This window comes from Cricetulus griseus, chromosome 4 (genome assembly GCF_003668045.3).
Source record: "Cricetulus griseus strain 17A/GY chromosome 4, alternate assembly CriGri-PICRH-1.0, whole genome shotgun sequence".
NCBI lineage: Eukaryota > Metazoa > Chordata > Mammalia > Rodentia > Cricetidae > Cricetulus > Cricetulus griseus.
In genome coordinates this window covers 72150785-72164893 of record NC_048597.1, presented here as the reverse complement: position 1 = coordinate 72164893, position 14109 = coordinate 72150785, and the positions used below count along the sequence as shown (strand labels likewise).

The 14109-nt window shown below is 44.0% G+C and overlaps 1 protein-coding gene across 4 annotated transcripts in view; it reads right to left on the bottom strand.

The window, feature by feature from the left end:
- Ube2l3 (ubiquitin conjugating enzyme E2 L3) overlaps positions 1-14109 on the bottom strand; it is a 45334-nt gene that overhangs the window by 6985 nt on the left and 24240 nt on the right. For all 4 annotated transcript variants that reach the window (XM_027413208.2, XM_027413210.2, XM_027413209.2 and 1 more), the window contains one exon: positions 813-999. In XM_027413208.2, coding sequence (XP_027269009.1) covers positions 813-999 — 187 coding nt within the window. The remainder of the gene's footprint in view (positions 1-812; positions 1000-14109) is intronic.

The following is a 14109-nucleotide window of genomic DNA, read 5'->3' as shown; positions in this document are numbered from 1 at the left end:
TGCTTCAATTACTTAGTAGAAAGTCACCAAAACACACGAAATTAGGACTTCAAAAGCAAGTCTAGAACTAATAAAAATTGGAACTAGGTGTGGCGTTGTATACCTGTAATCACTCTGGAGGTTCAGGTAGAAACATCCTGACTATAGCCTGGACTATAAAGAGAGTTCCAGGCCAATGTGAAAGCTATTACAAGACCTTGTTTCATAAAGTCTAAGTTTATGACTAATACTAGGCAAAATCAATAAAGTCTCTCTCTTGGAAGTAGCAAGAAAGGGACAAGCAGTAGAACAATCAAGACACACATGGAATCAAATCCTTTTCTCCGAACAATGAGCATGGACACGTCTAGCCATAACTCACTCTAAGAACTAGGGCACTGTAGCCAACGACATGCTTTCATAGGGATGCTACCCAAGTCTGACTGCATCTTGTTCTGAACTCCCAAACCACCTACTGGGAGCTACAGGTCTTGGCTTAAGCCCTTCTAATAGGCTAGAATGTTCTTAGTAACCTTTCTTTGAAGTGATTCCAAGTGCTAACTGTGTATGCATCCAACAGTACCCTCACTTTCCCTAGCTAGGCAGTACCACAATCCTTTAGCACATCCAGGGTCAGTGCCCTCTAACACAGTTAACACTTCGGCTAAGATGAGGCAAGCCTCACCGGACTGCTGGGGTCTCAGCAGTACTTTTTGTGCACTTAAGTTGCTGAGGTAGTATTTCTCACTCTGTCTGATAGGGTATTAGAGAAAAACTTCAAGCACCCATCACAAAGTAGTATTCCCAGAAAGGTAGTGAGAAGAAAAGCTCACCTTGGTCAGTCTTGGTGGCTGGCTTCCAGTTTTCAGCACTAATTACCGGCAGACAGACCTGCCCCTTCTCATCAATGTTAGGGTGGTAGATCTTTGTTTTAAATGTGATCTTGGGTGGTTTGAATGGATACTCTGCTGGGAAGTTGATTTCAATTCTGAAGGCCCCCTTGTCATATGGAGGGTTGTCCTAAAAGAAAAAAAAGGGGGGGCACAGATCAAAATGAACATACTACAGTCCATACATCTATGGCCATGTCAGGGCTGCTTTAATTGTTCATTAATTATTCCCAAAGGTACATCGACTGAAGCCCTGCCACACAAAAGGTAATCCAACAACCAGCCAGTATCTCTAGATAAGACGCCCAGTAAAATTTGAAAAGGTTTGAAATCAATGTTCCTTACAGCCTTATTATTTTTCAGCAGTATGGTGGTTTAAATGAGAAGGCCCCATAGGCTGTTTGAATGTTTGATCTGAAGTTGGTGAAACTGTTGGAGAAAGATTGGGATGCGTGGCCTTGTTGAAGAAGGCATGTCACTGGGGATGGGCTTTGAAAACCATGCCCGTCTGACTACCTGCCTGCAGCCTTGCTCCCATGATGGTCATGGACTCACCCTCTGGAACTATAAGCCCTAATAAACTTTTTCTTCTAGAAGTTGCCTTACTCATACAGTCTTATAACAGTAGTAGAAACCACTAGGACAAATTGACTGCTTTTCTTTTTTTTTAAAGAGTAGCTTTACTATTTATAGTAGAGGGTACTTCAAATTCAAACCCTAACCCTGCCCAACCATCTTTCAAAGTTCCATTTGTACTCCTCCAGTGATGAATGAGCATTCCTACTGCTTTGGTGTTATCCACATGTAAAGTTGCCAACATTTTTATTGTCACACTAATAGACAATAAATGTGGAATAGCACTTCACTGTTGTTTCCAAGTTTTTTTCAATGACAACAGTATTAAGTGTGTCATCTGCATATTTCTTTTTTAAATTTCTTTGAAAAAAAAAAAAACTGAAAAACACTGTGTGCTAGGCAGTGGTGATGCACGCCTTTAATCCCAGAACTCAGGAGGCAGAGGCAGGTGGGTCTCTGTGAGTTCGAGGCTAGCCTGGTCTACAGAGTGAGTTCCAGGACAGCCTCTAAAGCCAGAGAAACCCTGTCTTAAAAAAAAAAAAAAGAAAAAGAAAACAAAACAAACAAACAAACAAAACAAACATGTGAGTGCACATGTGTGGTACACACGTATGTAATGTGGCGGTCAGAGGAAGCAGTGAGTCAGTTCTCTTCTTCCACCTATGGGCTCCAGAATTGCCTTTGGTCATCATCCTTAACAGTAAGCACTCTCACCCACCAGCCCTATCTCTTTGCCCCCTCCCCTGTATGTAGCTGAAGCTAGCTTTGAACTTGCCATCTTGATTCTTTGTCCTGAGCCCTAAGATTACAGCTATATACCACCACAGCTAGCCTTAGCTGCTGCTTCTTCATTTCCCCCTGCCTCACTTCTAAGAGAAGAGAAGAGTCTCACCATGTTGCCCAGGCCCAGAATATCCCTAAAATACTGGGCTCAAGTGTCCCTGTAGCCCTAGCCTTCCACGTGCCTGGAACTACAAATCCATATTACCATGCTTTACCTGTACACCCTCATTTGTGACTTTTGTCACCACAAAGTGGTGGCGGCGCACATCTTTAATCCCAGGGCTCAGGAGGCAGAGGCAGGTAGATCTCTGTGAGTTCAAGGCCAGCTTGGTCTACAGAATGAGTTCCAGGACAGCCAGGACTGTTACCCAGAGAAACCCTGTCTCAGAAAAACAAAACAAAAAAGTTTTGTTGTTATTCCTATTTTACATTAAGTTTTCTCTTCCCACACCCAGAGATCTACCCCAAATCAGACAGGGTTTTCTCTGTGTACACCTGTCTATCCTAGAACTCTCTCTGTAGACCAGTCTAACCTCCAACTCAGAGACATCCACCTGCCTCTGCCTCCCAAGTGCTGGTATTAAAGGTGTGCACAACCCCAGCCCAGGTAGGCATAACTTTTTAAAGTGTGTGCGCATGGGCGTGCACTCCTACCATCATAAGTATGTATATAGAGATCAGAGGAGAGCTTATCCAAGTCAGTTTTCTCCTTTTACTATGTGATGAGCCCAGAGTCCCCAAGAATGAACTCTTTGGCCTTTCTCCCACCCTTCTCATCTCCAGAACTGAAGTGCCCTCCACACTGAACTTACTGCTCTCCTTCTGTCTGGTTTGCAAGATGCCCAGAAGCACCAGAGCAGCCCCATACTCATCCTATCTACTTACACCAGGGACTGACTGTGGTCAGGCTTGATAGTAAATGCCTTCAACCCACTAAACTATCCTGAGGGGCAGCAGTCAAATGTGTCAGACTTCTGGGCCCATTATTTGCAGACTGGAGGAGAAACTATAAAAGGACTCATAATATTCACATGTGCTGCCAAAGCTTCCTGTGTTGTGTTCACTTTCTTTTTCAGAATTGCAAGAGCTCTTGTGTCCTGTCCATGTGGCTGTTCCTGCATGGAGGAGAGACATTCTCACACACTTTGCCCTCCCCTCCTCTAGGCCAAGCTTTGGTGCAAAGTCCTTATCCCAACAGCATCAACTCTGCTTCCCTGGTTTCCAATGTGTTCTCCTATTCTCAATGCAGAATTCCAAAAGTTCTTCACAGATAGGCGGTTTTGTTGTTCATTTGTTTTTGAAGCTATAAACAGCCACCAAAGACAAATAACTCAGGGCAGAGCACACTGAGTGATGACAGTCAGAGTAGAGTCCAGACTCTGAGTTCTAGAAAGTTTGGTCTCCTGAGGTAAGACCAGCACTCTCCTCAATGGTGGAACCTGAAGGAGAAGCGCTAATTACTGGTTGGTTGACATGAGCCAGTGTCATGCCCCAGAGTCCCCAAAAATGAACTCTTTGGGACCTCCACTCTCCTCACCTCTTCTTACATTTGGGCTCCCAGGTTTGGGAGAGGCCGAGCAGCACTATGATAGCTCCCATACTCCATCCTACCTCCTCACACCCCGGGCCTATATGAAAACTCTACAGCAAGCAATGTTATCTACTGGGAGCTGAGACTGACATGCACTCTCGGTCTCCAGATTCCCACAGTCTAACCCTAACCAGAAAAGGGAGGCACTGAATAGCATTGTCAGGAAGACTGGGGTAGACTGAGCAAAGGAAGAGAAAGGCCTTCTAGCAGAGTACTAAAAACTAAGGTGTCGGGTTGAGGGAATAGCACAGGACTAGGAGGATGTGAGCAGCCAGCTGGCTAAGAAGCTGCTAAGGCTATAAGTGGTAGCCTAAACCAAGGCACTGAACACAGAAACTGCCAGGCAAGCTGGTGGGGAGTGGGGAGTGGGGAAAAACACAGACTAGCTAGAACAGGGATGCTCTGGAATGGTGGAGTCGACACTATCTGTGTACAGAAGGTAGCCCTGCACCACTAAAAAAATACAGGATTAAACCACCAGCCCCTCACCACCCAGATTCACCCCAGCAAACCTCTTTAATTACATCTTTAGAAATAATTTTAGCTGGGGGAGTGGTGGTGGCGGTGCACACCTTTAATCCCAGCGCTCTAGAGGCAGAGGCAGGTGGATCTCAGTGAGTTCAAGGCCAGCCTGGTCTATAAAGTGAGTTCCAGGATAGCCAGGACTGTTACAAAGAGACACCCTGTCTCAAAAACCAAAAATAATAACAACAACAATAATTTTAATTTTGGGGACATGTTTTGTTTTTATTTCTCTTTTTTACATACTAATCCCAGTTCCCCTCTCTTCCCTCCTCCTGCTCTAGCAATTAATAATAATTTTAAATTATGCTTGTTTATTTGTTTAACATGTATGTATACCTACGTAGGTCAGAAGTGGGTTTTCTCCTTTCATCACAACTTAGCTTTACACTGGAAGCCTTTACCTGACGAGCCACTTCACCAATCCCTTAATTCTTTAAGGAACAGTTTTCTAGATCACTCCAAAACCTTGTCCTGTCTGTACTGTGACCTGCTCTACTCAGGATAACTCACTCTTTGTCCTACTGCTTTGGACTTTTAGGGGGGAATGAAAGTGGAGAGGCAGAGGATGGGGTGAGGGTGCAACTAACTGAAAACCTTGTTTATGCTGTGATAGCCATGTAAAATAGCTTGCTCCTGCAGACTGCTAGCTGAGAAGAGCTGCTAAATGTCTTTACTCTGCATCCAGGACTGGGCAACCTCCTGTTTCCTGCTGTTCATCATGCCCTGTGCAAGAAGCTGGAAACTTGAGAGCGGCCAAAGAAGATCTAAATACAGGCCAGAGACAAGTCTGAGAACATGCTCAATCTTGTAAAATGGGAGTACCAAGAGCCTGCACCAAGGATACTGGCAATGAGAAACTAGATTTGTCAAGTTCCTTGTGCCTGCCAAAGGAATCACTTGCTCTAAGAGCAGAGGCTATCCTCACCAAGGGCTCATGGCCATACTCACCTAACCACTATGAGCCTCTTTCCTTGTTGCGGTGGTCTGAATAGAAATGACCCCACAGGCTCATAGATTTGAGTGCTAGGTCAAAAGAGTGACACTATTAGGAGGTGTGGACTTGTAAGAGGAAGTGTGTCACTGGGGGTGGGCTTTGGGGTTTCGAATGCTCAAGCTAGGTCCAGTATCTCTTACTTCTGCAGCCTGTCATTCCAGATATAGACCTCCCAGCTACTTCTCTAGCACCATTTTTGCCTGTATACCACCATGCTTCCTGCCATGACAAGAATGGGCTGAACCTCTGAATTATAAGACACCCCGATTAAATGTTTTCCTTTATAAGAATTGCTGTGGTCAGGGCTGGGCAGTGGTGGCGCCCACCTTTAATCTCAGCACTCAGGAGGCAGAAGCAGGCAGATTTCTGTGAGTTTGAGTTTTCAGGATAGGCTCCAAATCTACAGAGAAACCCCGTCTTGAAAAAACAACAACAATAAAAAAGAATTGCCATGGTCATGGTATCTCCTCACAGCAATAGACCCCAAGACACTTGTGTAGGCAAAGAAGTGGCTCTGATGTGTACAAATCACAGACTGCAGGACCCACATTGGCCTAGTACTAAGCTGCCACTACATCTAGCTTGACCAAGTTATTTTTGGTGAACAGGCAAAATTAAAATTGTCTTTTGGGTAAAGCTGCTGGATTAGTCACAATTCTTCCCCTGCAACAAAGTGAGACCCAATGTGAGGGAGGGTGTACTTTGGTTCTCAGTATCAGGGATGTCAGTCTATCCTAACTGTAGAACAATACACATCGCAACAGAGAGGAAGCAGGGGTGGCAGAAGGCTGGTACTCAGCTTTATCCGTGCATTCCATCCAGCTCATGATGGTCTCATTCAATTCAGAATTAGTCATTCCAATTTAGTCTTCTATGGAAATGTACTCTCGGACTGTCTCTGTCTCTTTTCCCCTCCCTCCTTCCCCCCTCTCTCTCATGCTTCACCAGTCAAATTCACAATGAAGATTAACCACCACAGGCCTAAAATGCCACAAGTAACAATGTGACATTCTAGAGATAAACTAGGCCTATGAGAAGGCAGCTAAAAAACTGTCTGCGACACTAAGAAGAAAACAGTTTTCTAGAAAAATATCACATAAATTTTTAGGAAATTTATTCCTCCACGTTACACATGCATGGCTTGTTTACTATTTTTTAAAAGATTTATTTATTTACTATATTTACAATGTTCCTCCTGCATGTATGCTTGCAGGACAGAAGAGGGCACCAAATCTCATTACAGATGGCTGTGAGCCACCATGAGATTGCTGGGAATTGAACTCGGGACCTTTGGAAGACCAGCCAGTGCTCTTAACTTCTAAGCCATCTCTCCAGCCCGGTTTCTTTACTTTTTTCAACTTTAAGTGTATATGTCTGTGTATTTGTATGACAGAAGTGTATGAGTGCCCACAGAGGCTAGAAGAGAGTGTCAGATTCCCTGGAGTTCCTTACAGCTGGGTGTGAACTGCCTGACATGATACTAGAAAACGGAATTTACTTCTCCAGATGAGCAGCAAGTGTCTCCAGAGCCATCTCTGTGGCCCATTTTTACTTCTTCTTCTTCTTCTTCTTCTTCTTCTTCTTCTTCTTCTTCTTCTTATTATTATTATTATTATTATTATTATTATTATTATTATACAAAGAAACTCTTAATCTTCCCTCAGAGCTGCCATCTACCTTGTGTAGTAGTTGGTTTATAAGATCTTCCATGGGCCACGAGTGGTAGTATACATCTGTAATCCCAGCATGAGCAAGGCAGAAACTGATGGATCTCCATAAGACTAAGGCTAGCCCGGACTACATAGAGTTCCAGGCCATCCAGAGCTATACTGTGAATCTCTATCTAAAGAGAAGAGAAGGGAAGAGGGAAAGATCCTCTTAACGCAAGCCATAAACAAAGCAATATTGCACAGAAAGGCCATGAAGCAGCTGAGCAATGGTGGCACACACCTTTAATCCCAGTACTCAGGAGGCAAAAGCAAGTGGGTCTCTGTGAGTTTGATGCCAGCCTGGTCTACAAAGTGAGTTCCAGGCCAGCCAGGGCTACACAGAAAAACTCTGTCTAGAAAAAACCAAAAACATAAACAAAAAGGAAGAAAGGAAGAGGGGGAGGGAGGGAAGGAGGGTTGAAGCATCTGAACAGATTAGACTCTCTGGGCTCCTATTCAGTCTGTAGCAGATCACATGTCTGTACACAAGCTGTGCATTCCTGGGCCATGAAATAGCCATAAAACTTCAAAACCAGAGACATAGGTTTTCAGAAAACTTGATCCTGTAGAGGCTCCCGAAAAGAGTATAGAGTATGTTCCAGGAAGGCATGGACTCCCTGTGCTCCTATGAGGTTACCGCTGACCTTGTTCAAACCACTACCAATGAGCCAAAGAAAGGAAATGTTTTGCTGAGACCATCTGTCTTTCCAAGATAGTCTGTCTCAATTGAGCAAATAACCCCAAGAAAGAGGAAGCAAAGGCCTGGAAGTAGTGCCCCTCAACTGCATCACGTCTTCATTTCCAAGGCCCTACATAAATTCAAGTATCCCTGTCCTCTCCATAGACCACAGAGCCCCACCTTTCCAGCAATCAGAAATCTCCACAACCCTGAGCACATCAATGCCTTGCTCAAAAGATCGCTTTATTTGTATCCTCATGCTTTTTATACACTAGTGAATGTGTCTTCTTGAGGGAGCCCCTCAGATAAATTCATCAAAATGCAGAGATAGTTATAGAACCCAGATGTGTACTTGGGAAACAAAACATTGTTTCAAAACAAATAAACAAAACAAAAGCAAAAAGAAATCAAACTAACCAAAACAACACAAGAGGCTGAGGGTGTAGCACAGTTGGCACGTGACTGTCTGGGGTGTACAAGCTCTGAATTCCATCCCTGATAACAGTAAACTAGCCAAGGTGGTGCACACAGGGATAGAGTCATTCAATCCTCAGAACTGCACAAATAAAATAGCTCTAGGAAGAACTTTATCCACCTTCTTTTTATATATGAAAGAAAGTGACTGGTCTTAAAATGTTTCTTTTAGTCAGGTATAATATATGCAGTGGTTTGAATAGGAATGGCCCCAACAGGCTCAAATATTTGAATGCTTGGTCATTATGGAATGGTGTTACTTGAGAGAGATTAGGGGGTGTGGCCTTGTTGGAAGGAAGTGAGTCACTGGGGTGAGCGGGGTGTTGGGGTTTCTCTCTTCTCTTTTCCTGATGAGTTGAGATGTAGAACTCTCAATTTCTCTAGTACCATAGTATCTACCTGCATGCTGCCATGCTTCCTGCCACAACAATGGACTAAACCTCTAAAACTGTAAGCAAGTCCCTGTTGTGGAATAATCTTTGTGTATACTGTGAAGATGTGTCACTTTGAGTGGTTTAATAAAAAGTTCAACAGCCAATAGCTAGGCAAGCCTTCCGGGCAGAGAGGACCCTGGGAGAAAGGAGATACATCAAGAGACAGAGAATAAGCAAGACAAGTAGGAGAGGTAACAGCCAGGAGCCACGTGGCAGCACATAGATTACTAGAAATGGGTTGGTTTAATTTGTAAGAACTAGTTAGGAACTAGCCTAAGCTATCAACTGAGCTTTCATAATAAATAAGCAGTCTCATTGCAATTATTTGGGAACTGGCTGTCAGGACAGAGAAAGACTAAATGTTTTCCTTTATAAGAATTGCTATGGTCGGATGGTAGTGGCCCATGCCTTCAATCTCAGCACTCGGGAGGCAGAGGCAGGAGGATCTCTGTGAATTGAAGACCAGCCTGGTCTATAAGAGCTAGTTGCAGGACAGCCTTCAAAGCCACAGAAAAACCCTATCTCAAAAAAACAAAAAGCAAACAAAACTAAAAAATCATTCCTATGGTCATGGTGTCTCTTCACAACAATAGAACACTGACTAAGACAGTATACATGCCTATAATTCTACTACTCAGGAAGCAGATAATTCAAGTCTAGCCTAAGCTCCATAATGAGATCGGATCTCAAAAAACAAAAAGAAAAAGGAAAAGAAAAAAAAAAAACCCACATGAAACTATTTAAGAAGAAAAGACTACTTATTTTATAAATATTTACAAACAGTATAGCTAAAAAAAAAAAAAAAAGCAAAACCACTTCTATATTACTTCATTGAAATTCTAGTGATTTTCTGCCCCATCTCACCCCATCTGTTTTAGAGCAAGTCTCACAAGCAAGCGCTGTTGTTATCCACAGCTGGAAGTCTAATGAGCAGAACAGTGCTGAGTAACCAACCCTAAGCTACACAAGGTCCCTCTCTCCTTTAATGTAACCTGCAGCACTTGCAAGTGTCCATATTTATGTCTTCTGGGGAGCTGGACTCAAAGGTGATTGAGCAAATGCAGTAATGTACAATCTGCCTGCTAGACCATGGGAATCACATAGATATTGTCTGAGATCTCATGTGTGATGAGCATCCAAATAAAATGGCAGGCTACCCACCCCATGAGTTTGGGGAAAAGGTAAACATCTCAGATTCTTCATTTCTTGGTATGATTCTATAAGCCACAAAGCCATTTTACAGCAGTTAAATCCAAGAAGAAGCTTCCCACCATACGTCAACAAATTCTCTATGGTCTTCCTACCCTTTTTTTTTTTTTTTTTTTTTTGGCGGGGGGGGGGGGGGGCGCTTCTAACTCTTAGAGAGTTCTGTCTCCCTCTGATTTGGTTTTAAATCATGGCCCACCACACCCAGCTCCTATTCTTTCTATGCTGGGTGTGATGGTGCATGCCTTTAGTCCTAGCACTCAGGAGGCAGAAACAGGCGGGTCTCTGGGAAGAAAAAAAAGAATCCTCACATTCCATTCTACCTCTGGTCTTTCCCTTTCTGAATCTATCACTGGTTCCAGAAAGGAAGTCAGGAGGTCAAGCCTCTAGCTCCTGACATAGAATCCTCTAACACCATGTATCCCAACTGGGGAAGAGACACCTGTCATAAACAAACAAACAAAAGCAGCGTCTGCCACGAATACCTAAATGTCCCAAGAATTTCAGCAAGTTTTAGGTTGTTACAAATGGAAAAAGCTTTTAAATAGAATAATGCTCAGGAACCAGAAACCTTCAGTATGCTTGTAACAAAGCATTACTCTTTCTGGGTTTCAAGATTTTACGATCCCACAAAAGCACAAAGGGCAGACTGAGATCATATAGTGTTGCTAATTAAACTTCAAGACTAGGACATCTGGCCAAAGGTAGCACCCCTTCCAGAAAGACAGAACATGATAAATACTGCCCAGGCAAGCTGAGAAGGCACACGTTCATTCTATTTCTAAGACTCAGCCTCCACATTTACCAAATAACATTCTTCACTCCCAGAAAAACCTATATTCTCATATAAGACAGGGGATTGAGACATAGAGAAGAAAGCACACTGCTCCAGTGCCTGACAGAGAAGCATGTACCCTGAACCACTTTAAAAAACAAAACTAGTGGCTGGCAATGGCAGTACAGCAGTCCCTTACTAGGTACCTTTTTCTGTGGTTAAGTAGATTGTAGTATGTGTATCAAAGGCTTAAAAGCTAACTTTCATGGAGGCCAGGTGGTGGTGGCGCACGCCTTTAATCCCAGCACTCAGGAGGCAGAAGCAAGGGGATCTCTGAGTTTGAGGCCAGGTCTACAGTGTGAGTTTCAAGACAGTTGGCTACACAGAGAAACCCTGTCTCAAAAAATAAATAAGTAAAAATAAAGCCAACTCAGGGAAGTGGTTCTCCTCAGAGACCAGCGTTATCCCTTCTGGAGAGACTTAGAATTGCCTGAGAGTGTCTTTTTTTTTTCCCCAAAGAATTTATTTTGTATACAGTCTTCTGCCTGCATGCCAGCAGAGAGCACCAGATCTCATTCAAGGTGGTTGTGGTGGCTGGGAATTGAACTCAGGACCTCTGGAGGAACAGTCAGAGCTCTTAACCACTGAGCCATCTCTCCAGGCCCCGAGAGTGTCTTTTAAGACATTCCAAAGACAAGCATGGCTACTGTCATCTAGTGGACAAAACATGCCCCCATATGCACATGCCAAAGCGCAGTTAACAATGGAATCCTACTAACCAACAGTGTTGAGGACACAGAAAAAGCAAAGTATTCACAAATGAGAGCAATACGATGTGACAAAGGGGTAGACTAAAGATGAAACTATCAAAAGTGAGGCAGCCACTCACTATCATCAACTACTGCACACTTGAAAAATAAACTGAGCTGTGCTATTATAAGATCCCCCTGAATTTCAAAGACCTTATCACACAAACAGAGGAGAGCCAGAGAGCTGGCTCACCAACCAGTAAAAGTGCTCACAGAGCAACTCTGGTGACCTGAATTCCATCCCTAAAAAAGCTTAATGTGGCCCACTCAGCCATTAAGAGCACTGGCTTCTCTCTTACAGTGGACCAGGTTCCATTCACCACCACTGTAACTCCAGTTCCAGGTGATCTGACATCCTCTTCTGGCCTCTGTGGGCACTAGGCACACAGATATATATATATAATAATAATGAAACAGAAAATGGGGACAGCAGAATAGCTCAATATGGAATTCCGAGAGACCTTCACCCAAACCAAGTGGTAAAGACTAAAGTTGGAAGGCTAACATTTTCTGATTTCAACACTTACTGTAAGCTGACTATGGAGGATCACACCTGAAATCTCAGCATTTAGAAGGTAGAGACAAGAGACTTCCTATGAGTTCAAGGCCAGCCTGGGGTACACATGAGACCTTCTTTCAAAAAAAGGAAACAGAATAAAAATGAAACAAACATTCCCAGTAAACAATGTAGCACTAGTATAAATGGACAGGTATCAACAATAAGATTGAGAACCCTGGCTCAATAGGTGAAAAAGTGCTTACTACTTCAAGACTTGGGTATCAACTGAGCTTTCATAATTAATTAGCAGTCTCATTGCAATTATTTGGGAACTGGCTGTCAGGACAGAGAAAGACTAAATGTTTTCCTTTATAAGAATTGCTATGGTCGGGCGGTGGTGGCGCATGCCTTTAATCTCAGCACTCGGGAGGCAGAGGCAGGCGGATCTCTGTGAGTTGGAGACCAGCCTGATCTACAAGAGCTAGTTCCAGATCAGCCTCCAAAGCCACAGAGAAACCCTGTCTCCAAAAACAAAACAAACAAACAAAGAATCCCCAGGTGCTCCATTGTATTTGGCCAAAAAAAGAACAAAAAAGAAACAAAAAGACCCTTTATGGGAAGAGGTAAGAGAGAACAGACATCCTAAAACTGTCCTCTGAACTCCACTCACACCCTTACTTGCACCCACAAAGATAGCCTTTTCTAAAACTCGAAAGCCCAGAAACAAACCTCTATGGGGATAGAGATGTAACTCAGCTGGGAGAATGCTTACCTAGCATGCTTAATGCTCTGGGCTTGGTCCCCAGTATCACATAAGCCTGCACTCAACAGATGAAGGCAGAAGGACCAAGAATTTAAGGCCACACTCAATTATATAGCAAGTTCAAGACCAGCCTGGGACATATAAGATCCTGTGGATGGAAGAGGGTGGGGGAAGGAAGGAGGGATGGAGGGAGGGGGAAGGAAAGAAGGAGGGAAGGAGAAGTGGCAGAGGGGGGGAGGGAAAAGAAGAACAGAAGAGAAGGGAGGGGAGGGGAGGGGAGGGAGGGAGGGAGGGGGAGGGGAGGGGAGGGGAGGGTCTGAGGCTACAGGGTTGCTGTTATTTCAGAGCTAGTCTCCAGCTACAAAGTGAAACCCTCTATAAAAGCCAAAAAGGAGCCAGGAGTGGTACTATACCTGTATTCCCAGCATTTGCAAGATCTAGACAGGAGGATCAGGAGTTCAAGGTCATCTTTAGCTAGCTTGGACTACACGAGAGACTGGGGGGGGGGGCATGGCAATATGAAGAGACAGCTAGATCTCTGTGAGTTCGAGGCCAGCCTGGTCTACAGAGTGCTCCAGGGTAGCCAGTACTATGTAGAGAGACCCTGCCTCAGAATTAGTTAGTTAAAATAGATTTAGGGGTGGGACTGGAGAGATGGCTCTAAGTTAAGGGCACTTGTTATTCTTACAGAAGACCTGGGCTTGGTTGCAGCACCCACAGAGAAACTAACAACTCAGCTCTGAGGAAATCCAATGACCTGTTCTAGCCTGTGGGCACTAGGCATGCATATAGTGCACATACACATGCAGGCAAAACACACCTACATACAGAATAAAAAGGTTAAAATGAAAGGGAGAAGGCAGCAGAGTAAGCTCAGTGACAGAGCACTGACATATACAAAGTTCTAGGTCCAGTCGTCAGTACAGCAGACAGATAAATAAATGTGCACTGCCATAGTAACACAGTGTCTATAGGAAGTTCACTCAGCCACCTAGCCCTTGAGTGCTACAGCCATGCTCAAGTAGAAGGGTAGGGCAGAGCACACAGCTCAAGTGCCATGACTTTTATCAGCTTTATCTGTTTTCCTCCATTAGACAGACTTCGGGTAAACTTAAACACAAGATTCCCATGCTGGCCCAGTCCCTGGGATGCAAAAGAACTCAGGTCCAGGGTAGGAAGTACATACATTAGCTATCCTGAGGGAAGAAGAGATGCCCTGGAGAGCGGTGACAGAGAGAAATGGGGCACTGAGAAGATGTGAACAGCCACTGCCACAGTTGTCCTGGGGCAGCTACTTCAAATAAAGGCAAATCTTTGGCCTAGATACTCCCAGAGTCTCAACACACTAGGATTTGAGTAGTCAATCTCTACCATAATGAGCTCCCACAGACCAATATGACATAGGCTTCAGAGCCAGCACAAA